This window comes from Megalops cyprinoides, chromosome 6, assembly GCF_013368585.1.
Source record: "Megalops cyprinoides isolate fMegCyp1 chromosome 6, fMegCyp1.pri, whole genome shotgun sequence".
Classification (NCBI taxonomy): Eukaryota; Metazoa; Chordata; class Actinopteri; order Elopiformes; family Megalopidae; genus Megalops; species Megalops cyprinoides.
This window is the reverse complement of record NC_050588.1, coordinates 16,403,607-16,430,322: the sequence shown is the minus strand read 5'-3', so window position 1 is coordinate 16,430,322 and position 26,716 is coordinate 16,403,607. Positions and strand designations below refer to the sequence as shown.

Sequence of the window (26,716 nt, the reverse complement as noted above, 5' to 3'; positions counted from 1 at the left end):
CAAATATGAGGGTTATGATGGTTATTTGCCACTCAAAGACATAAGAAATACTATGCATAATATACATTCATGATGAACCTTAAGTCACTGACCATTCTTTTGGCATACAGATCTAATAACCTTGAAATAAACATTGGCCATCTGGAAATAGAGGTTGTGAAATGAAGGGTGAGACTGGACTTGAAGTGGAAAGTTTTAGAAAGAAATGTGTAAATCTGCTGGGTTTGTTGTGTGGCCTAGTCTCTGTCTTTCTTTCCCTGTGGCAGAGGGCTTTTGCTGAGGCTGACGATTACATAAGCAGATGTGCCAACTCAAATGAATAATGCAAAGCCTGCCCCTCCCCTATGAACATGTGGGAATGTTAAAGCTATTTTTACTTTTAGAAGATGGATATTTAAGGGGAAACTCACTTGATGATCCAGGGTATCGCTGGGGTACTAAATTATCTGAATAAATTATCCCAAATTCTGATCGTATTACCTTATTCTAATTTTGTTTCCTTGACCATTTTGTTATTTCAACTGGAAAGCAAGGCATAATGTCATGCCATTGCATGTAAAACACATTGAGAGAAACATTTAAAGTATTTTAAATGAGGATTTTGCCTTTTTTTCTTTAACTTATTTCACACTTCAACTAAGTACAAATTTCATTTTTTCCTGATTATTCCTGTTTGAAAATATAATCTCACTTACAGTATATAGGCCTTAATTCATTACAAGAACAGAATGGTTTTCACATCATTTTATTCTATCTCATAAGCAAACCTACCCTGTGCTCTATCTGAAGTAGGTCTAATTCAGAAATTTAGCAGTACGTGTTTTAAAAGCCTAGTCACTAATGACCTTATTACCTTAAGTATGACTGTTTGGAAACAATAATTCTGGCCATGCTGTTTCTATGAAGTGCACATCATGGTAACAAGCAATGTGCTTGAGCAGAACAGGGCGACTAATTCATTAGATCATTTACTTCCTGAACAGATTCCCTTTTCTAGAAAATACACAGCTAACATTTTTATGCAGCTTCCATTAACTGGATGTGTTAACGGAGTACTCTCAGTTAAGCGCCTTTCTCAAGGGAACAGGTGACAGTGCCCCAGCTGGGAATCAACTCTACAGCCTTTACGCTACAAGCCCAGTTCCGTGACTGCTACCCCATTGTTTGTTTTAAACAGATGATGCATTAATGCTTTTGACGATTTTCACACACATACACAAAAAAAAAAAAAATGGAGTAATTTACAGGTGGACAAAGGGGAGGGAAGGGTATTGACAGGAATGGATTTTGCCAGGAGCCTAGCATTAGGACCAGGGTGGCAACCAGATCCAAAATGGGCAGAAATCCACATGATGGGAGATTTCTGGGAAAACCAGTTCGCCTGTCAGTCTCTGTCTACAGCAGAACGCTTCAGAGAGGAATGTCAATGTTCTGCAGGGTGGAATAACTCTCCTGGGACAAGATCGAAGTTCCTGGTACAAGTGTGAAATGAAATCCACTAATACTGTAGGCTGAGGAGTACTGCTTGTCCAAGTACATTAAGCAGGGGACAGGAGGAAGAGGACAGACAAGCCCATTGGATAAACAGCTGATGGATACCAAAACAGGCTTTCCTGCCATTGCATAGACTTCTACATAGCCATTAATGTGTTGCCTGCTGATGTCTATGGCACTTAAATGACCAATACAGGCTGTAACAAGTCCTGGACACACATCTGGACAATGGCACACTAGGCTGAATACAGGAGGTGATTCAAAATGACTCTGAGACAAAGAAGGCTTGGAACACAACAAAGCAAATCTGCCTTTGCTCAGAGCAAGCCATCTGGCAAGCTGCAATCAGGTGTGTGCACAGATGAAAAGTGGCAGCTGCCCATGGCTTAGCCAGAAAACAGGCTTTGTGTATGTGTGTGTGTGTGTGTGTGTGTGTGTGTGTGCTTACCTACCTTACCTCACAGTCTGCATGTGTCCTTGTACGACCACAATGAACTTTGTCACTTAGTTAAATATGCACAGGAACATGAAACCACCTCCCTTCGATTTCTTTGGTCTGGCCATTTCCACTGATACTCCAGTCCCACATTAAGAAAACTGTTAAGTGTGCGCCCCGGTGCCTCACATGAGGATAAACCATGATGCATCTACAGAAACCCCACCGTGTGCCACACAGGTACACCCTGTTGTGATACCAAGGCAAGCCCCCTGCCATCGCCCTCAGCACTGAATCCCATCTCACCTGTTGGCTGTCATATTAATATTAATGAACTAATAAATTAATTAACGAAAATCAGTTGTGCACTTACATTCACTATTTCCATTGCATGAGAAGAGCTCTTAATACTCACTGGCAATTTGTCAATGGAGAAGTAAAAGTCAGGGGGAGCTAAAGGCACATTTTCATACACAGCCTGCTGGTGTTCTAGCCTCCTGCTCTTTAGTTGAAATTTGTCCATAATGAGCTAGTTCCTTGATAGATATTGCCTTATCCTGCCAACTTTAACTGTAGTGAAAAAGGGGATAGGAAATTAGAGTGAAATAAAAATGACAGGAATATTTATCTCTCTCACTGGGGTCCTACATGGTGCTAGCCCATAATTTCCAATTCAATGTCCAAAGTGAATCCCTTTATTTATTGCATTTGCTGTCTGGTCATTTAGTGTGTTATGCCCCTCATACCTGTGGCTGAGCTGTGACCCCCGCAGACTGGACATGGTATCTTCCAGGTTCTGTCTGAGATCCAGGACATTCTGCACAGTGCGTTTTCTCTGGGATTCTGGGTCTGTGGGTGAGACCATTGAGAGGGGCAGATAAATACAGTACACTTGTCCTCCATCATGCAAGTACATTAGGCTTAACTCCTGGGTGTGCATTACATACACCTTCCCTCAAAATCAGACAGTCTTCCATTTGACTGCAGTTTTTACAGACATTTTTATTAAAACTTTTTCACTAGAGACTTTGACACAAATACTGCAGACATTAGGAGACAACCAACCACAACCTGTTTGAGATTCAAATTAAAATACAACTTTGCTTCACTGATGTCTACATATTGGAAATTTTGTATGCATATGAACCTGACATGAGTGTATTCTACAGGAAATCAACTGAACACAGTAGCTAGCATGGTGTCTAACAGGAGTAAATGGGGATCAACAGAAGGCCATGACCACATGGTGGCTTGACTGCTACAGGAGTCCACTGTTGTATAGTGACATAAAGGCCTGGAGCTGAGATGGGGGTCTCTAGGATTGGGACTGCGGTTTGGAGGTTAGAGGTATAATTTGAGTTAGGGTCACTGCTAGGGAAGTGCTAGGGTACCTGTGGCTTGTGTTTGAAGCGTATTCATTTCTAACCAATGGCATTATCATGATAGTTATGCATTAGTCACTATATACCTGCTTTTGTTAATCAAATAATATTACTAATATTATAATTATTGTCTAGAAAAAAAGGAAATGTGTTTTCAAATGTGAAATCAAATTTGGTGCACAGATGCCAAAAACCCCATTCCTCTTCTAGCAATAAGGACATTCACTTTACACAGTCCCCTTTTAATCCTTTAAACACCACATTATTCTGGTTATGGGTTCCTCTACTGCCTAATTACTTTCATTATAAAACCAATCTTTACGCATATATTAAACCATTAAATTAGCTTGCTGTTCTATGCTTCCAACATATACAGGCAGTTGCTGTTTTACTAAGTTCTGGCCTATGTGTATGGCATTCATAAAAGTGCCATCATTAATTGTTTTATGACACAAAACCTCATACAGGACATCTGTAAGGGAACTGAAAACACATATGTGTGTGTGTATGGATTTTTTTCTAGCACCACTCTTCGTTGAACTCACAAATTGCTTGCTCATCAGGGAGCCATAAAGAAGCCTGTGACACTGGGTGGTGTGAAGGGTTTACAGGGCGGCAGTGTAGCATAGTGGTAAGGACCAGGGCTCGTAACCAAAAATTGCTGGTTCGAATCCCTGCTGGGGCACTGCTGCTGTACCCTTGGGCAAGCTACTTAATTGTCTCTGTAAATATCCAGCGGTATAAATGGATAACGTGAAAATTGTAACCTGCGTAAGTCCCCCTCGATAAGACCATCTGCTAAATGACTGCAATGCCATTTGATGCAATGAGACAACTATGTGTGGAACTCCTCTGGTGAGAACAGATTGCCATTCTATGAAAGACCTTTTTTTGTCTGTGTGAGAGAAAGAACTGCATAACATCCCTGCCTGGACTGGACTATTGTTTTGTTATTATACATACATATGGACTACTGAAGTTTTAAGTACTGAATTTCTATATGATGTTTCATCATTTTACATTATCCAATGCATCCGTCTGTGCTCGTATCACTAAGGAATCTTTTGGTCAAAAATTACACATGAAAAAAACAGACAGAAAAAAAAACATAAACCATGTATAAGTACTCTCACACACAAACACACATGCGACCTATGCAGCTATTATCATCGTCATATAATCACTGATTTTCAGAAATCATGAGTATGCATGGAAAATCAGAAGGAGTAATACATTCCTCTGATTGTGATGCTATGTTTTTGGATGGCACAATAAGATGCAAAGCTCCACCTTCCCAATAATCACAAAATCGACGTGTGAAGACAGTAATACATCAAAGCAACATTTACTACTGCAATTAACCGTGACCCCCTTAATGAACATGGCTCTTGAACAGGGGGGAGTATGTCTTTCTTCCTGTCCCCTCCACAGGCCTAGCACCAGCCTACAGCTGCCTGATTCGCAGCCAGCATCTGGTATGGGTGCTTTCGGTTTCATGAGGAATCAGAGGTGCGCGTGCGAGTAGCCATTAGCAGGCACGGCTCCACGGACCACGCACAGTCCCTCACCATGGCAACCCCACCCTCCCCCTCCTCCCCTCCTCTCCATGCGAGCTGCAGCAGCACACACATCCTTTACTTGTGGAATATTAATGTAGCCGCCTGGTAGTCGCTCCTGTGGTAGATGTAGGCTCCCACCAGGAAGCTGCTAGGCCTGACATTCTGTGCACAGCAGCCAGCAGGTGCCACCACAGGGAAAAGTGGGTGGGGGGGGGCGCGTTGGGTGTGTGTGTGTGTGTGTGTGTGTCTATGTGTGTGTGAGGGGGGTGTGCAGCCAGCTCTGGGCCTCGTTTCCACAGGAACGCTGCACACGCCACTCTCACGTAAGCTCTGCATCGCGGCCTCTGCAGCAGCAGCAGCAGCACTGCAGTGCTGAAATGGCAAGGCTTTGTGATAGAGGTTAGGCTTGCCCAGCATATAAGCTCCTTACAGAGGAGCTCCTCCTCAAGTCTGGTCCTGACTCAAATGCTGTGAACTGGATCTCAGCATCAAATAATAAGACATAAAAGGAGTTTTCAGGCAGTTGTAGGAAAGGTTATAAATGAATAGTTCTAGTGCAGAATGTGCAAACTTGACCTTCATTACCGATCTGATCATCCAAAGAGATGGCACAATGGCAACAAAAACAACATTCAAGGAACATAACAAATTCTACTTTGGGGAAATTTTTTTTATGGATGCAATACTGGAATTCTTTATAATACCATTTTGCAAACAAGCAAAAAGACATGATGCTTGTACCATAAAGCATGATGCCAGGTTGCATTTTACACTATCAGATACATCAACAATATGTAGCTGGATGACAGAAGCTATACTTTTATGCATTATGAGCCCAATGTATGCGGTGGGCTATGCTAACAATATTTTAGTCACGTATAACTAATAGAAGAAAATCCAGCCTGGTAGTGCAGAGGTTAATTGTATATAATCCCGCAAAGAGAGAGCGCAAAGACAAGCTTCAGTGTGTGCTGCATGTACATGAGCAAGTTATGAACTCCAAAACACACCTTAAGGGAAGTGTACTGCATACATACACGCTCTTCGATTCCAAAAAAACTACTTTTCAGCTCCACGACTGTTTCACTGTTTCACTTCAAAGCTCAATTGTGCAGTGTCATCATTAATGGCAGAATGGGGTTTTGGAGTTCAAGGGAAGCACACATTCAATCCAATTTGAGAATCTGGCAGAGAGTTTCCATCCATTTCCTGAAATGGACGTGAATGTGTAAAACAGCCATTAGAGAAAACAGGAACACCAGCACTGTTTGGCTAATTGCAATCCTCATTTGCCACACTCACAGCAAAGGGGGATGTCGCAGCTCTGTCGAAAGCCAGAGTCCGTAAGTCCTATTGACAAGAAGACAAATCACCCACACAAACAGCCGTGCATTCCCTTAACCCGCTGGATAGAGAGGCCATTAATCACAGCTTCCATCCACAAGAAATCACCTTCCTCGGCCTTATTGATGTCGGGCCCCTGTCTGTATTCAGAGCACAGGGCGGCATGCTTGCTGCAAAGGCCTGGAGCTGACGGTGATGTTGGTAAGTGAAACTTCTTGGAGGACTCTTGGAGCACTTGTATGGTGAGACCAATCTGACAGATGTGCTGCACAAGGCCCCTGACTGTTGGGAAATAGGCCCTTTTTAAAGTTTAAAGTCTCAGAAATCAATAGCAGGAGTAATAGAGATAATGATGTCACTAAAGTTTTTGGCCATCTGTGGGTCATGGTTTCAGTTGTTATCAGTGGCGTTGTTAGGTTCGATTATTCGGGGGTATAGCCCCGAATACTTAAAGCCTAGCCCCTATTTTTGCCCTGAAAAAGGAGGTGTTTATAGCAAAACAACAGACAGACTGTGTAACAGAGCGGAACTTGACCTGCAGCGTCCAAAGGTGTGATAATATTTATTTATTATAGAGGTAGATATACTGTAACCTCCCCAACCTACTGATGCCGATCTCCCTTCAAAAAAAAAGCCCCAGGCAAACTTGACTTAGCCCCGGATCTTATCAATAACTAGAAACATCCCTGGTTGTTATCAATTGCACTCGTCTGCTTCGAGATAAGTTTCGGAGTACAGTTATGAATCCTGTGCATCTTCATCAAGAAGGTATTAGTTAAAAAAATGTTCAGACATTCAGAAAATCAACAAATACAATGTAACCAATTCCTAAATACAGTGTTTCTGAAACTGGTGTAATCTGTAATTTGTCATTGTAAGGTACACTAGCCCAACTCAGTAAGTAAGTCTGAGTTCACTATACTGGCTTTAGATATTCTGTTAAGGCTTGAATAGATCTGTGACATTGGTAATGGACTATAATCCTCCCTCCAAAAAAAGAAAAAAAAATCCCCAAGCCCCATCAGGACAAATGAAGAGCAGAAATTAGGGATGGAATTTTCTGATGTCAGTCACTGTCAATTCCCAGTGGAAGCTGATAAACTGTCATTTGCTGGGTTAATTTGGAGGCCTTGGCAATAATCAAGAGCTGTGAATAAACAAAGTGAGGGCAGGATATCACACGAATAATTTGCTCCAATCATTACTCATTAAGTACACCAATTGAATTGTAATCTTTTGGAATGCTGAGGAAAAGGGGCTCTTTGCAACACGTGAACCCGAGCAACACAGACACATTTATTACAGTTCTCCTGCAGGAAGCCAATAAACAAAATGATATATCTCCATAGTGAGACTGAAGGTTAGATCTATAGAGTTACCAGTAGGTGGGATTTGAAGGTTTAGTTCCCTGTAGAGAACATGAGTAAGTGAAAAAGCAATCAGGTCCGTACAATCAATGATAATGACAGGAAAAAGTGTTTGATTTCCACTGGTATCACTAGGTTGGGGATAAAAGGTGTACTCCCTAAAGAGAACATTGAAGGAAATATTTAGGCTAAGATCCCCATTGTAAACAAGAGGGGGCAGAGAGTTTGGTGAACACTAAGTGAACACAAGACAAAAAGGCACCAAAAGGACAAAAAGACAAAAAGGAGTAGAGCTTTGCTGTTCCAATTGCATGGAACTTTTCACATTTCAAAAAGGAATGTTTTTCACATTTGCTGAGTTGAAGGTAGGTTGCTTCCACAAATCAGCATCTTAACTTCAATAATGCATCAGTATATTTTCATGTAGGCATATATGATTTATGTATGCTCAATACAAAAGGGACACAGAAGAATACAACAGCAGAGTATAATTTTACCAGTTCCTTCATCAGACCATCTGCATCTCAGCATCAAGTCACATGACACAAGTCTCAGGGGTTGGTCTGAAAGTGGCCCTGAAGTACATGACCCGTTCACACAGAGCTGTTGAAGCCTCATGCAGTCCTGCAGTATCTGGCACACCACCATTTGGCCAGTGGCCTGGAAAGGCTCCATCCCAAAAAATGTGCATGGTTAACAACATCTTATTTATGACCACCAAAGACACACCTACCATGCACTTAGATGTCTGCAGCATTGCCTCAGATGGAACAAATGGAAATTATCACTGATCCTGTGATTTGAGACATAATCCAAAACACATCTAAATATATCCAAGATTTTGAGAAAAGACTTGTGAGATTTGCTTGCAGACAGCCCTGCAGTCTGTATTTATCTATGAAGGTTTTTTTATTTTATTTTTAATTTTTGTTATTCCTGGCTGGCTTGGAGGAAAGGAGGGACCGACTTATGCTTTACTAGTCTGGTTATGAGCTAAAGTTATGTTGACAGCCAGCCTGCTTGACTTTAAAAAATATATATCGAGGAGGATATTTTAGTGCTCGCTGAAGAGCCAAGACTGCATGGTGTGTCAGTCTAATCATTGCTTCATCACTCCGTCAAGGGAAAATCTCTAGTGGAAACTAAAAAGAATAGCAAGTATAGTTGGAATGCGAACCTGAGATTTTGGCACCTGTGAACACCAGGCTCTGTAATTACCTGCTGAAGGTGTGGCAGCTGTAAAACAGGGCACCATCACATCTATATTTCATCACAACTAATTAGAGCGATGTCACACTACTGCACATGCAGTTTCCCATTTAACTGAAGTATATGAATGAGTCATACAAAAAGGTTCTTTTTTCTTTTATGGCACACTACCATTCATTATAGTAATGGATTGAGTAAAAATTTGGAGAAACATCTGGGAAACATCACTGCTGACAGAGTCTGGAAAGGAAATTTTGATGTTTCCGGTGTTCAGAGGAAGGACAAGACAGACAGGGTCATCTCCCTCCTGGAGGGGACAGAAACTGCCATCACAAGAGAAGAGGACACCTTACGGTGTCACACGACAGAGCCACACCAGTCACTAGCCTACTGAAATGCAGTGAACCTACTAATGTCAAACGTATAACCACTGACTACTGTTGCATGCTGCAGAGAACACTGAAAATCCCTGTGACAAACATTGATTAGTTTTATTGTGATGCTGTGTGGGCCTACATTTCTCTTGGGGTGTGAAACCAGGCATGGAGTCTAGAAGGTATTTCATAATTACGATATTGAATCCAGCTCTCTTGCTTTGGTTACATGCATCATATTCAAAAGCATATAAACCACATAATCCATAAACCATTTGAGATGTTCTCAATTAAAATGCCACTTTTGCAAAGAAATATACGGCTGGTGTGCCAACAGTGTGTGTTTTTGTTTTGCAGATGTATTGTAAATATTAGACCTGACACCTCTGGAGGTGACTATGTATAAAGCCTCAATGCCAATAACAATTATCATGGTTTTTCCACAGTAATTCTGTTAAACATTCTGACTGACAACATAAAAAATTATTACTATTCCATCTGTTTTCTTATAATTGTGGCTCCTCCTCTCCCCGTTTTCAGTTCCTGGGAAGCACAGTGGCAACCTTCACATACTGCGAGACAGGAAGTGGAGCCCATCTTCCCAACATCTGGGTTAGAAATTGCCCCTGTACAATGTGTCCTCCTGTGCCCTGGGAGACCAAATTGTGTGAGGAGCAGAGCACAAGACAAATGAGACAAAACAAACTCACAAAATGCAGGAAATCACATCTATAACTATTATTAGATTAATAGCAGTAGTAAATGTAGGCAGTTGTAGTAGTATTTGTAGTCTGTTAAAATGTATGGAGTTATATTCAGTTATATGTTATTGCACAAATACTTACACTTTAAAATGAAAAATGGTAAGCTATTTCCCCATATCCAATTGATTTGCTTAAGCTCCAACAGTCTTTATTTCCTGATTCCAGTATAAATCACTTTCAAGTATAAATGATATAGAATTTCAGGGATATGCACATTTGTATGTAATGATATAACCACTTGGGAACCAGGAGAATGGGCTCACTTCACCATTATGTTTTTCTTCATATCACACCATTCTATTAACCCATCATTTATGTCAGACATGCTAAACATTTTTGCAGGATGCCAACTGTCCTGTAAAAAAAAAACAACAAAACATAAAATATTTTAGATGCATTTAAAAATCCAGCAAATGGAAAAATAAATTTCCATACAACACAACATATTTTATTTATTCAAACACACCCGTCTCTGGGTGTGTTTTGAGTACTGCTCTGTACAGACCACAACTTATGATCTTGTTCAAAGCTAGCTAGATGTAATTTAATTTTTCCCTTGAAAATAAAAACTCAGTATTTTACATTAATGTAAGTACAAACCACAAAGGTCTGTCAACCTAAAAAAAAAGGAATCACGGCATTTTCTGTTAAAACCAAAGACAAAATTCATTATATAGTATCATTTTAACATGGACACTCTAGTCATAAAAGAGCTAGGAATCTTAAATTAGCAGATGAGCATTACTGTAGAAATTTATGGGGAAAATGGTGGTGGCCATGGTAGTGGTACCAAGTCAGACAATCAGGAAACTCTGACTCTCCAGGCATATACATCTTGGTAAATCCAAGTCGCCATGAGTAAAATGTGCCCTGAAATTGCACCCCCTGGTGCTGGAAAAGCTATGCTAGTTCACAAAAGGAGCAAGATCTGGCACTGTTCAACACACAAGTAAGTAGTGGAACACAACTCTTGGAGACTGGTGGGTTTTCATTGCCCAGACCAGCTCCAGGACCCCTACAGTCATATCCACAATAACTGCCCCGAGAGCTGTCAAGTTACAGCCAGTCTGTGATGGCAGATTGCTGCGCCATATTCCAGGGCTCCTACAGCACACAAACCAGAAGGAGCTATAAAAATTCCACCCCATGCAAAGAAAGTTGCTCCCAGCCAAGGTGCAAATCTTGGCCACAAAGACTGATGGCCATTCTTGAGCAGATGAGGGGTTGTTCTTTGGAACAGTGCGTCCCATTTGGTGATGACCTCAGTCAGGATTAAATCCCCCTCCACCCTACAGTTGTGCAACAGTGGAAAGCCAGCAGTTGTTCATTGGCTCTGAAGACCCACTGTACGTCAGGGTGGATTGGGACAAGACTTAAAAAAAAAAAAAAAAAACATGGAATGTTCAAGTCATTTGCTTTCCAAGGCCAATTGTTTCCTAAAGGAATAAACTAAGGGATGCACTATATCTCAAGTGAGATATAAAAGAAAAAAAAAACTGGTTGAATGCAGTTTGCCATATGTTCCAGACTCAAGACCTGAATGCACTGGACAATACACATATACATTGAGTGCTCCATAATGCCAGGACAGTCAAGAAAATTACCACCACGTTGATGATTTAACTAAACTATTAAAAAACAAAGTTTATGAAGTTTTCCTTTGTTAAAGTATAGACTTTCTGATAGAACATAAATATTCCTTTAACCCTGCAGACAAAGTCCTGGCAGTTGTCTTGATTGAGGCAGAAACTAGCATTCAATGTGAACCCGTGTGCTTCAGGTCTGTTTTTGGGTAACACAATGGAAATGCTAAGCTGTAGAGTCAGCCAGCTTTCAATCCAAACTGTGCTACCCTGGTCCCAGCTCAGAAGGAGAAAGGAGATAACGGCCCCTGGCCTATTTGATCTGGTTTAGAGCATCCGCTACGTAATTAAATTTAATACCAGAAATAATGCTACTAATAATAATCCTAATAATAATACATCTTCACGGCTGTATTTTGTCCCAACTTGAGCAGGCCCTGGCTACATATGAGGTCATCTTGGACCAGTACCAAATATCATCTAGACCCCAGCCAGAGTGTTCCCATGCAAACTACCCAACACTGGACATAGGGCAGACATTTGGATGGGACGCAGGCCAGCCTGTCCCAACATAGCAGTCATGGTTAAGAAGAGGGGGGAGAGACAGCTGGAGATTTAGGGGCTGAGGATAAGGCTTTTTCGGAGGGGTGTCCCAGAGATGAATGAGGGACAGCCCTCTGACGCTGCACTCAGGTGAGACAGGCTAAGCCTCGATTCTCTCACCATCCTGGATAAGGTCTGTACTCCTCCTAACTGAAGTACTGTCCTGATTGTGAGGTCCTCTCTGTTTTTTTCTTGCTCATACTCTTCTAAGAACAGCAAGGAATGGTGATACTTGGGGAAAAGCAAGTAGATTCAGACAGTCATGTATGGGCCAGGATATGAGGTGGCTTTGTGGCGGGACAGACGATTACATATGAAGCTTGTGGTAAACCAAGCTTGTGCCAACTAAGTCACGGCCTTTAAAATGTTTTATCTCCAAGAAGATAGAATGAAATTTGCTGTTGGCACTTAACTTCAATTTTAATTATATCCCTGCAGCAAATTAAGTTGAAATATTATAAAATATTACTGATATCCTGAAGATGACAACATGAAAACAGACATCCAAGTATGAAGTAGAATCAAAAGTATGGCAGAGATCACAACAGAAAAATTTAGGAATGCTGAGATAATAAATGGGGATTATGGAATTTGTGTTAAACACAGGATTGAAAACACAGCAAAACAAACAAACAATATTCATAACCTACACTACTGAGAGGTGCTTGTCTGAATGCTTTAAATGTAGAAGGTTCACCAGACAGAGAGAAGTCTGTTTAGTTTTGAACATGTGTTTATTGGTGGAACTTGCCCTCCTATTTTTTGGTCCACAATCAGGGCTTGTGATTAGTGCAAGGCCTGCTAAAGGCAACTGTTGGTTAGATTAACACATGAGACACACATGACATAGTTAGGTTCTATACATTCTAATGCCCCGAGTTTGTTGAAAAGGGGCTGCATCTGATTATCCAGTTCAGTCACTCTTATTGATATTGAAAAATGGCTACCTTCCCTTTACAAGGTTTGCCAAGGAGTGGACCACATATGAGAGACACATAAGGCTCATCCTACACATGCTCACACACAGACATGCACACACGCACACAAGAACACACAAACACACATAGTGAATTGTGAGGCTTACTATCTCTGGAGGCAGACAGCATCTCGTTACCAAACACACTGTGCACATGCAGCAAGCCAGTGGACAGAGCACCATCTCCACTAAGGTCAGATGTAGGTCAGGGCCTTGTCAATCAAAGGACACATAAAGAAAGGCTTCCTCTCCCTCATCCCCACTCTTCACCATGTCATTATTTGGTATTATAATCAGAGCATGTCAGGACTGCAGATCGCTTCCTATTATCGAGCAGCAGGGATGTATGGTCCGACATTCTGTCCTGTTGCCTACCCCCCAAGCTCCTCTACACAGCAGGAACCCTGCACATCAGCAGCAGATTCCCTCACCAGCTGCAATCAGGAGCTTCCTTTCCATGCAGTCTCCCCCCACCCCCCCACCCCCTCCAGGGAAGGCTAATCTGTGAAATCTCTTATTATATTTCTGTTCCATGATGGCCTCTTTGAACGGGCTGACTGTGGGCCGGGTGCTGGAGCATTGAGGGACGCGCGTATATGAGAGAGCTCTGGGCGGAGGCCTTGTTTGTCAGGGCTGCATGACACAATAGAGTCTATATGCAGACACATAGCAGATGCTCTGTGCTGCTCAGTTGTTCTGCCTTGTGATGAGAGAGGTGACAGTGAGCTTCCTGTGGTAGCCAGAGGCTGCCTTATGCTCACTCCCCAAAGCAGTCTATTATAACAGAGTGTGGACTCCTCCCCCCAGCAAGGAAATCATTCATGAGGTCTGCTCAACCATGGAATTTCTTTTTTTGTTTTAGTCAGAGTGCCTCAATTCCCCATTCTACAACCGTGAATGCCCATTTGCCATGTAGAAATGATAGAGGGGATTGGGGAGGTGCTACATAATGCAAACTATCAGAATAAACAATTGGATATCCAATGAATACAAAGTATTGGCTAAAAAATGCAACAATATCTTATTATCTCTCTTTGAGTCCAGATAATCTGGGCCAGATTCGTTCTAAGTGCATTGTCCTTCATCTTCATCCCTGAGCAACAATATTAAAAAAAATCTAATTTTTTATAGCAGACCATGTTTAATTCATTTCAGCAACTCATAATGGTGTGCAATCATCAAGAGGGGTTTCATTGGCTGGAAATCTTGCTTTACTCAGAATTAGGAACAACCCTAATGATGCACTTATTTGGAAGTCGCTCTGGGTAAGAGCATCTACTAAATGATGTAATGTAATGTAATGTAATGTAATGTTTGGGCTATGGCTCTTGCTCTTCCATAGCTCATGGCATTGCCCAGGTTAAGATAACTCAAGAAGCTGTTCATCAGCTGTTCTCAGAATACTGTGTCAAGGTCACTGCCAGATGTCTATTTGCTCTTCAGAGCCAAACGAAATGTTTGTCCTCTGACCTCAGCTGTGTCTTATGGTCTTGTGGTATCTCAAATCAGAACATTGGAGCATTGATTTTTCCAGTCTGGTCACCAGAATTTAAGAACAACAGAAGACCATCAACATACGCTGAGGGTATTTCTGTTGACATCATAATGAATATTGCAGGTGTTACAAAGCTTAAATCCAGAGATCAGGGGTGTATAAACCTGGTCCTGAAGTCCAGCAGTCCCTCCAAGGTTAAATAACAGCGTGGTGCTGCCTTTCCTTTTGCCAAAAAGGTCATTGTGTGTAATCACAACATTTTCATATAATTTTATTCAGCAAATAGAATTAAAAATTTACCAAGTAGGACATATCTTGTGTGTGTGTGTGTTTGTGCGTGCGTGTGTGTGTGTGTGTGTGTGTGTGTGTGTGCATGATGGGTAAAGACTGGGTAAAGTAAAGTAGTAGAGACTCACAGAGCAGGAAGCGTATCATCATACTACTGTATGACCTTCACATAGTCCATTGTGTTCTCACACAAAAACCACCACTGGAGGCTTGCCTGGAGACTCACCAACTGTAGCTAACAAAGAGGGGCTAAATATATATGCCAAGCCCGTGCATTTGTGCTACAATACCCAAGAATTATGGTCTTATGAAGGCGTTTTGTAAAACAGCTATAAATATGATTATATGTGTTGTAATATTACACAGCAACAAAACAAAATGAAAACAAAAAAGGATTGTATGATTTAAATGACAAACCTTTTCTGTCGAAAAAAGGAAAATAGGACAAACAGATGAAACACATTTATTTTCAGTACAAATACTAATTAAGTCTCATCAATGCTTTTAAAAAGAATGAATACTTGTTAAATTGATATGCTATTTAGCTAGCCACCCTCTTTTCTAAACACATGGTTGGCTATTGTTTTGCAATTAGCATGAGAGCCCTGTTGTAGGTACCACTCTACTAAAAATATCCATCACTGTAACTTAGCAACATCACAAACTGATGGTTCTGTAGTTTTAGTAATACAACAAGTTGACAAATTGTACACATACACTGTGTGTTTCCCCATGTGGTAACACATTGTGTGACATCATAAGATAGTTAGAAAGTTAGAGATAGGATAAGATAGGATAGAAAGCTAGTGTCTTTTTTTTTTTTTTTTTGTTCCCTTGTTTTTTTCTTTTAACAACGATCAGTCAGACTTTTTGGGCCTACATTTTAAGGACTGAATGAAACCCAAAGGCCATCTACTTTAGGCTATAGGAACTGAGGGCCAGATTTGCTGAGGCTAAATGCAGTCACAGTCAGAGTGAAGCTAAGAAACAATTCAATATGACTAGTAATGTGAACCATCAGATTACGCAGTCACTCTAGTGAAACCTCAGAGTGGCACACTGAAATCACAGAACATCGTGAACTGACAGCACATTCCCTTGTCTAGGACACAGGGATGCATACGAAAACAAAAGCTTGCCATAACTAGAAAAATGACTATAATGACAAAAAGGTGACAGCAGGACTTGGAATCCGCCAATACACAAATTAATGAAAGCCACCCTACATTATAGAGGGGAAAGAAGAAACACGGCACTGTAGCCTGAGGATCTCCAATGAAATAACACCTTTTAATTCAAATGCAGTGCAGGCAAAAATTCAGAGAGCAGTTTACCTGTAGAAACACTTCTGTCACACCTTGAATATGCTAACAGAAGGTGCTGAACAGTGAAAAGAGAATCCAATATTCTACATGTAAAACCCAAATTGAGTATCTGAAAGGAAAACGGATTTTCATTATTCATACTAACTTATAACTTATCTGCACGTAATGTATCACGCTGTTACTTTTTTTTAGCATTATATGGCTAATAGATTACTCAGAATTACTTTTAACAAATTGCAAATGTCACTCATGGAAGTAAAATATTTAGTATTAGTGTAAAAATGTATTAGTATTATTATCTGTTGGTATCAATTAACAAACTATGCATAAACTGTACACAGGCAAAATAGAAACTAAAATTCATTTGGTAATATACGATTAGGTAAAATAATCCATAAAGAATTTCATCATCCCAAGATGCACAGGTTTTCTTTTCTTCCATGTGCAGTATGGCTATTCAGTGAGATACATACTAGACAAATGTATAATGGCATAATTATTTTGAATGTATTTTATTTGGGAACCTTCAGATTGGTTTCAGTCTTTTCAGTGGCAAACTTATAGTAACCGATTTCCCTCTCAAGTTTTAGCACTTTCATTTGTTTATTTGCATTTATAGGATATGTCTCAAGAATGATAGCACATGATGACGCTATCTCAGAGACACAGTTTACCCACTGTGATTGGTCAATTAATTCTGTGTGTTTTTTGTAGTGCTTAGCAGCTGTGATGCACAGGCAGTCCTTTAGCAATTCACGCTCCTAATGCTGTGAACGATACTGCATTTTCAGTGGGCTCTCCTCTCTGTCCCAAACACACGAAAAATTAGATTAAAAAACAAAATCACATTAGCATTTTGTCTGCGCACTAAGTGACATTAGACGGGCCCTTAATCGCATCACACACTCACTGGCTACGGAACAACAGACAGGAGGATGCAGAGAACACTTCATCTGCACACATTGCTGTCACGCAATCCAGTCGGAAACACGGAGAGCACAGCATTTTCACTAAAAAAAAAAAAAAAACAGATAAGTCAAGTGTTTACCAGACATTGAATGTGGGCTGGTCTCACTCTGAATACATATATAAAAGTTTCACTTATATATACTGTAGGCCTGAGGGAAGAAAACTATATGCATACACAAATCCAATGCGTGCCCCATAGTGCCCCGTAGTGATGGATGGCCACAATACCTTTTCTGTTTGCAGTCTGTAAGTAAAATGATAACTAGCCAAGATGCTCTGCTTGGTAATTCATGCTTCTACAGAAAACAGTTGCCTATAGATAATACACTTCCATGCACACATACTCTCATAATACTCAGACAGCACATTTTTCACTGCTTATTGACATGATTTGCTAACCCAATAGAACAGGAGAGAAAGGGTGTGGGCAGTCTGCGTGGATGCTGACCAGGCATAAACCCATATTCAGCGCACACAAACACAATTAAACTGATGGACTGGAAGGGTGGACTCTACAGGCATGCACACAGCCCTGTCTTGGTTATCTTCTGGTGGCATGTAGACTGGCTTCTCTGACACTCCAGAAATTAGAGCGGACCTCATAAGCAGCCATGTCTTATTTGCATTCAAATGATCTTTTAATGAGGTCATGAGGCAAAAAAAAATAACACTAGCGGTCTGAAGCAATGGCATTTCAGGATCTGCCAGCAGCACAATTCAAATTTAATGATTAGATACAGGGCAATCCATCTTAGAAATGGACATAAAATAAGAACGAAATATAACATAATGAAATGATTAGAATGGTAGAGTGGGGCTGCGGCGGTGAAGAGCCATTTGGGCAGAGAACAGCATAATGAGTTAGAAAATCCCCTGCAGTGAGAAACATCACATCAGTGTAGAAACACAAAAGTCAGCTAGCATTTTCAAATTAGCCAAGAAGAAAAGAAGCAATGACTAAAATTAACTGATGCCTGAAAGGAACAATTAAGTTCACGAAGTCCGCAAGGTTTACACTTTGTATATTTGTTTGGCCAAGTTGAATTCTAGGGCTGAAGACTAGCTATCCAATAACTCCATGTGTATGGACACTTGCAATCATGAATGTGCGCACCTTAGTTGATCGTTCCTTGACAAACACAGGATTTAAAGAGGTTACATTCTTTCATCTGTCCATCTATTTATCAATCCAGTCAGTCATCCATATAACATATCATACAGCCATCCCTTCACATACTTCTTTGTAAGTCTGTCTAAAAGCACAAAATGTCTGTCCCAGTTCCAATGGTCTGGATCCAGGAACAGCTATTTTTTCTTTCTGTGCATCTTGTCACCTTTGTGTAACATCATCTGACTCTGAGTCTGAGAATCCAGGTTGTGTCAAACATCTTTAATACTACCCTTCCAGAAACAACAACAAAAGAAAAGGCTAGAAGAGACATGTGCATAACTCACGACATCAAACCTGGAGGTTAACCCAATAAATGAATCCAAATGGCATTAGTGTAGGAGAGGCAGACGGGGCCTGACTGGAAGCTGCCTGCTTTTGAAAACATTCTTTGCAGAAACAAGGACAGGGCTCCATATCATTAACCTCCTGACCCACAGATACTCCTCAGCAGGAGAGCTCAGATTCAGGAAGACACGGCAAGTTATTGTTAGCATTGAATCAGGGTGCATCAGATGATGCTGATGACAAGATGCACAGGAAGGACGCATGTTTCTTACAAAAATAACATAGATGAGAAATAGAAGAATGGAAAGGTCATGCTGGAACGGAACTGAAACTGAGTTAAGACATCCAATGGCTGATGGTTTTGATAATATGTGCATATAACTAATGTCTCAAAAAAACAGTACTGCACTATACTGTAATTATGATTCTTACAACTCCCCACCCCTCAGCCTGGCTTTGATACACTCACTGAAGACAACAGGGTTTTTGGCAAACAGCAAACGGATGCATGCCTATCTGCAGTGCATTTCATTACTGAGCTGTGGCAAATGGGATGGAAAAAAATGTCTTCCTGCTGGCGTGCAGAGTAACAGCACCACCACTGTAGACAAAAGTACGCTACAGTGTGTTTGCAACAGAAACAAAGCATTGATTTATCTGCACATCCTTAGCAGGACCAGCTTCCTGAATGTAAACAAACTGCCCGTCGATGCAATCAGATACGTTCTGGCTGACCTCCAGACGAATAGCGCACCTTGTCCGTTTTTCTCCCACGGCACCCCCTGTCAAAGGAAGGGGGCGGGGCACCATCTGGCAGCAGCCAATGATGGATGGAAAGATGTAGGGAAGCTAAATATGTCGCTGTGAACTTAAATTAAGTCAATATGCCCTGGTTTATTTTCAGGGACCTATTTGTGGCGGCAATTGTCATGTCTCCCCATTTATTCAGAGCCGGTGTGCGGTGTGAGAACGAGCACCACACGCATCCTTCATCACACTACAGGGCTGGGCATACAGTTAAAGCAGCACAACAGAACGGTCACCCCTGGAGGTTTCACTGATCAAACAAGGACGTTGATGTTAACATGCACATGCGGGATACAGCACAAGGTATAATTGGCTGAGGTCTGCTTACACTGAATGCTAGAGGGAAAAAACGGTTGCATCCTCTGCTGCATAACCAAGGTCGCATTTTCATCAAGCTCTTAGGCACAATGTCTACAAAACTGACAGTGTCCTGACATTCTATAAGGGCTTTCAATAGCATAAAATATTAACGGTAAGCACTGGCTACTTATAAAGCTGGAGCAGTTTTATCAATCCAACCTAGACCAGATCAGCTCCGCACAAGACAAAAGGCTCTCTGTGGCAGTGAGCCGTTTCCAGTGACAGCTGGGGAGGGAGGCGTGACGGCTGTGCGGCTGGTCGAGGGATGAGGAAGTGGGGAGGGGGGGTTTCTCTCCCCCAAGTGGGACAGGTTTGGCTGCAGCCAGCAGCTCTACGGAAGCAGAGGTCTGGAGAGGAGATGCAGTGAAGCGGGGGGGAAGCAGTACTCACCCAGCATCTGGCTGAAAAGAAGCTGCTCCAGGTCTCCGAGCACCGTCACCACCAGCTCGGGGTCCACTTTTAGGAAGGGCTTGTCCCCATCGGCGCCCTGGCCCTTGGCTCCCTGCTCCCCAGGCCCGCCCACCTGCTGCTTTGGCTTGCCCTCCGCCTTGGCCTTGCCTGACAGGATCTCGTCGTCCGACTTGCCGTCATCGGGGGCTTTGCTCAGCGGCTTGACCTCCGCGTACGGCCCACGGGGGATACGGCTCTGCTTGCCCAAGGCGGCGGGGGCAGCCAGGGGGCTGAAGGGCCGCGGCTTGCCCTGGAAGAGGGAGTGCTCCGACTTGGAGAGGTTGCGCGAGAGCGGGGCCGCCCCTCCGCCCGTGGCGGGCTTGCTCTTTCCAGCCTTGAGGGACCCCGTGCCGGGCTTGCCCATGTCGTCGCGCCACTCGGGCTGGTAGAGCTGCATTTTCTTCTCGGCGTCTGTGAGCACGGCAAGGTTAGTCAGGGACTTCTGCTTGCGGAGGTTGGAGGGCACGGGCAGGCGGCCCTCGGAGCTGCCCGCGCGGAACACCCGCAGCTCGCCCCGCGGGGTGCCCCCCTGCGGGACCCCGGGCTTGCCCCTCTTGGCTGCCATGCCGGATCCTTTGCCCTCCGCCTGGCTGTACACCTTGGCGCCCTCTGCGAGATCAGTCTTCAGGTCCTCTTCTCTGCCTTTCACGCTAGCCCCGAGCATCCCTCCTGCATGGACCCATTTAAAACCATCAGTGAGGAGGCAAGAAGGATGAAAGCACCAATCCACAGGCAATGCTTTCTCTCTCTCTCTCTCTCTCTCTCTCTCAATTGCTTGTCAGAGCACAGCCACAGAAATGCTACAGATGAATATAAATAGGGGATGGAGGGACGCGGCTCAATTCAAATCAATGCCTGTTTTGTAATCCCTGTTTTGACTTTGCATTTGTCCAGCCCTGTCCTTCTGCTCCCCTCTCCCTCTCTGTCAGGCTGCTGCTGCTGCTGTTTCAGTACTCCCCTCTCTTTCTTTCTCTCTCTCTCTCTCTCTGTCCCTGCTCCGTTTCTCTCCTCCCTTCACCAGACCCTCCTTCCTGCTGAATCGCGCTCCAGCCGAATGGCAGAGAAGAGAGACTCAGCAGTGATCCCTCCCCCTTCTACCCTCCCTTACTCCCCCACCTCCCTCACTCTCTCTCTCTCTCCCTCTCTCTGTATCACATAAAGATGCTTCCCTGTGCCTCAGCATACAGTGTGAAACCTAAGGGGCCGGTGATAAATTACAACCCTCTTGCTAAAACTGGACACGTTCCAGCTCTGTTCTGTATTCTTACATCCTATTTTTTCCACATCGTTTTTTTTTCCCTCCTGTAAATCCTTTTCTCTAGCCCTCCCCTGCTCACACCTTAAGTGACACTTACAATAATAAATCCACAATTACACATAGCTGGCTTGCATTCAAGGGCATTTCATATCAAAAACATCAATCAAAACAGAAAAATGATCATGATTATATTAAACACGCACATAAATACATACTTCATTAGTAATGTATAATATTATGCTATTAATTACAGTATAATAATATCAGTAACACAAAAGAACATCTCATACAAAACAACCTCATTTTATCATGAATGCTCATCTTAGATTTCCTTTTTGTATAAATAAGAACTACTATAGTCTATATGTACTTATAACATGTATTGCTCCAACATGAAATGAGAAATCGATCATCTTCCGTTTAGACTGATCATAACAAACTTCTCACACCCTAATTCTAAAAATTTTCTGTTTTTTTTCCAGTCAGTAACCTCTTTTGTTCCACATTTCCCTGTCTTTCTATATTCTATGTCTATGGCTCTGTCATCTGTCTCCCGCTCAATATATCTGGACAGTATTGAGCAGTGGCATACAGAATTCTATCCTTTTCATCTCCTCTTGAATGACTTTGTGCATTAGAACAGACAAGCTGGACTCGCATTAAACCATAAGCTTTCTTGTGTTCTTGTGTCTGTGAACTATCTGGATAATACTGCTGAAACAGCCGATTAGAGAGGGCCCTAAACTGTTTTAACATTTCACAACTTTTCCAAACCTTTTTTTCCAAGAAAATAGTATGATGCAATAACATATTGCATCAATGTATTCGTATCATGCCCAAAAGTCAATGTCCATGACTTAGTGGAAAATATCTTCATCTTTGATGGATTATGAGAATGACTGTAATTCTGTGATTGCAAAATGGATTGTGAAAATGTTGTCAAAATCAACGTCCTCACTGATCTTTAAAAAAAATAATAATAAAAAACATGGCTTGGGCATTCAGTAAGTGTCAGCATACTGCATGCATTTTTATTAAGGTTAACTTGCCAGAGGGTTTCAGCCCATATGTGCTACTAAGGGGACTCCTTGCCCAAAGGAAAATAAATTGGAAAATGGTTTGCTTTTGCTCCATGACACACCCAAACATGACTCAGGCAGCTCTCTGGACAGCTGAAACAGGGCAAAAATGCAGACAAACCAAGGAAAAACAAAAGGAAACAGCATGTTTGCCTTAACTTGGGCTGTTACTTCTTGTTTTATATATACTTACCCCACAGAAAGAATGATAAAAAAGTTTTAACACACTTCTAGGTAACATAAGAATTGACATGAATTCACATGAAGCAAGGTAACACTGGTCCAGACAACACTGCAGAAAGAAAGGTCACCAATCTGAATCTAAATCAGCATCATATTTCCAAAACTTTATATCATAATTCACAGAAAATACATTTCTTAAAAGACACTGATTTTTGTCCATTAATGTCTGGCCAATGAGTCATAAAGGCACAAATCTTGCATTGTAGTTCTTGACCTCAAATCTGTCCTTCTCAAATGCTATGAGAACAAGAACTGTAAGCTTACTAAGAAAACAATGCCTTTGAAATAAGTCAAATTAACCAAAAGTGTTTGGTTACGAAATTCAAGACACATATCAAATCCTTCAAGCCAAGACTTAGTTTTTATCAGTAATGTTTGTGCAAAGTTTCAGAGTAATCCAACACCTTCCCAGGGAAAAAAAAAACATGAAATGTTATTGTTCTGGAAATTAATATTTCCTGTCATTAATGACCAGTGGTTTGTCTGCCAAACTCTGAGACTGCCTTCTTGTTGTAAATATAAGCCATGAAACTCTGTGACATTTTACAACCAGTGACCCTTAATGATGAATAACTTATTTTATACTGCAATCCTACTCATACCACATGCCTAACAGGACACATGTGTTGAGACCTACTAAATGCAATGTATTGGACAATTCAAATAACTCTCACAATGTTAAGCTGCTTTGGTTAACACACAACAGCTCTCATATGGTCAGTTTTGGGCAGCTTTGTCAGTTGTTCTGATGAAATTTTATTGCTCTGGTTTAACTTCTTTGTTGTCTGATGTAGAGATAGCCAGTGTGCGACATACCCGGTTTGTATTCGGGGGTCCCCCCTAACCATACCAGGCAACATTTTTGTATTTGAAAATATGTGCCTAGTGCCTAACGGAAATAAATGTCATTGTGTTGTTCACTGAAGTCTTGTCACTGAATCATTGGATAAAGAATGTGCTTTATTTTATGAAAACCTGCACATGTCTTTTGACCACAACTTTTGAATTATTGCAATGACAAGCAATTACATTATTTTGTGTTTATTTTTCCATACAAAGTGGGATGTAATATCAGCCCTATGTTGGAGACAATGCAGACATTTGCTGTGATTTCAAAACTGGATTACTCGACAATGCTTTGTTGCACAAAGAAACAACTAGCATCATTGAAAAGTGTACGTTCTGCTGTTTATGTTGACATGGTACGTTGTGAAGCAATAGGGACTTTGAACCTTATTCAACCAAGAAGCAGGAGTGTGAAAATGGGTGAAGAAATTAGTAAAGATATTACTTTGCAGATGTTTGATGTGTCTTCATAATGTGATTACTTCAGTATGTACAAATATGTGACTAGCATCATTACAAAGCTCTGGTTCCACTCTATCTTGTGATATGTGTTCCATATCTATGCAATGACGAGTTCAGGAGTAATTCATACAAGAGTAATGGGTGTGGAGGTGGACGCAGAGCTGTGTGCAGATTGTAACTATGGTTAAATTTGATGTAAATTCAAAATTACTTTTCTTGCCAACACTTTGTCACACAGACAAGCAACTAGCATCGCTCAATACGCAATTGAACCGAGAAGAAGAGATGTGAATTTGGACACAGGCTGCGTCTGTCAGTCTTTAAGGGTTAAAAGACATTTTTAGTGACAATTGCATGTGACAAATAATTTTTTAAAGATTTTTCCAGAGAATTTTTTTCCCAAAATTTTGCTGTTGAAGCTTTCAGGAGGTCTCAAGTATCAATCAAGGGGTCTCGGGGGGTCTGAGACCCCCTGTATTTCGCACTGTGGAGATGAAGTTTTTCAGCCAGAGAAGTTTTTTTAAAATAGTAAAAATGACTCTTCCATTTCCCTTTTCCCACAAATGGTGTTGAACTTTTTTTTACCTTTGCTGTTTTACCTGTTTCATGCACATTGGTGGAACTTCAAAGTAACTTCAAAGTAGTTCTTTTCTTTGGTTCATACCTATATAACGTTAGGATTTAGACCCTTTATATGGTACTAATGATCTGTCAGTTGCCCTGGAGAGTACAATCTGTGTGAGTAGATTAATACTCATAGTACAGTTGTGGTATTTAAACTTATATTGATCATACTCTGAGACATTGGTACATCAGAGGCTTCTTGATATATGTGAGGAACAAGGTTGATTTACTGTATTCCACACACAGTTCCTCTACATGATATGCCAAAGTATGCTGGCCAAAATGGCAGGCATGGCCTGGACTGAATCGGGCTTTGCCAACAGCATCAGGTCTATTCAAGGAGCAAAATATGTTTCACTAAGAGAAAATTACTCCATAATTTTTTAGAAGTAAATTAGGCATTTGAATGTGTAGGCACATTCTTCATTATCTGGTATACAACACTGTGCACTGTGTGATGAGTCAGTTGCTTTTGTTGCTGTTGTTGTAATCATATACATTTACATTTAGTCATTTAGATTAAATATTCTATAGATTGTTAATTTACAAAAGTACATCATGACAGTTTCTTGTGTTTCCTGAGTTTAACTGCTGTGAAAGCATTTATGCTGTGAAAGGTATAGAATAGTGCACCCCTTTCCACACGATCCCTTAGCAGAGCATCTTTTCCCAGGAGTATCCCAGGATGCTCTGCTGCACGTTTCATGGAAACGGCACAGCCTGCAATGCACGCCACACTATAATTGCTGAGTCTGTTGGCATGGCAACCTGTAACAATCGTAGGAAAAGGAAGCAATGTATAAATGGTCTTCCTGCTGTATAGCGTTAATTCCTCTATGGAGTGTAACACACTGCCAAACATAAGGTCATACCACTTCATAGAGAATACATGCTATTTTTCGAATGTTTCTAACTCTACCACTGATTATTATTTACATAATTATTCCCATTGACTCTAGCAAGTCAGATTAAATATGATTTTCAAGCACGAAACAGGAGTGACACTCTGTGGAATCACACCAGCAACCTGTCAGTTACAAGCCCAGTTTGTTATCCAGTTCACCACACTGCTTACTGTTAGTGTGAAAGAACAGCACTCTGGCTGGGATATGTGTGATGTTGCTCCACACCCTTGGCTTGACTGATATTTGAGTCTGCAGAAGTCTGTGGCTCTTTAGAGGCCTGTTCAGTCATGTCACATACTGAGAGGTGAGAGGGAGAAAAGTGGGTGCTTGCTTTGTCCTTCTCCTCTGTTGTGTAGCCATGTTGACATGGTGGCTTCTCCAGCAGATCTGTTGGAATAATTTAGTTTGATGAGCATTGTGCCCATGGTAATGTAAATCAAATTAGTCCACCATAACTGTAGAGTATGATCTGTGTGTGTGTGTGTGTGTGTGTGCCACTGAATTGAATTGAATTGCTGACTATACTTCCCTACACTTTAGTCAGTTTCTTCCCTTTTGTTTGTTTGGTGTCCCTGTTGGCACCTTAACTCAGGAATCTCAGCAACAGAGATGACTAATTATGAAGCCTTCAAATTCATAGCTAGCAAGTTCTCAATTAAAGTGACTGACACTTCTGTATAATATTTACTATAACATTGCTTTCAGCCTTAGAACACAATTATAACCATAATTATGCTATGGTTAACATACTACACTATGCACAATTCTCTCATTAAAACTACATTTAGATGAAAGATTTTGACATTCTAGTTCAAAATAAGCCATTTCTAGGGTCTATAGTGCATACTCAGTTATTTGTCACATAGCTGCAAATTAATGGAGAGGGATGTGATATGAATGTCCATGATGAGGTGGTGGAGAGTGTTCTCTCTGTCTCTGTCTCACTCCCTTTCTTTCCCCCATGTTTTTCTCTCTCCTTCTGTCTCAACTGCAGGATGGTGTGGGTTATATTGCATCTTCTTGTTTGTGCTACATCAGGTACCATTCCTAGGCCCAGG

General features: G+C 41.4%; 1 protein-coding gene across 1 annotated transcript in view; it reads right to left on the bottom strand.

Moving 5' to 3' along the window:
* Positions 1 to 21,194, bottom strand: part of LOC118778820 (neuron navigator 1-like) — an 84,951-nt gene extending 63,757 nt beyond the window's left edge. The window contains exons 1-2 of the mRNA XM_036530565.1: positions 20,182 to 21,194; positions 2,677 to 2,779 (exon numbers count right to left, since the gene is read on the bottom strand). Coding sequence (XP_036386458.1) covers positions 2,677 to 2,779; positions 20,182 to 20,905 — 827 coding nt within the window. The 5' untranslated portion in view covers positions 20,906 to 21,194. The remainder of the gene's footprint in view (positions 1 to 2,676; positions 2,780 to 20,181) is intronic.
* Between the last annotated feature and the right edge of the window lie 5,522 nt (positions 21,195 to 26,716).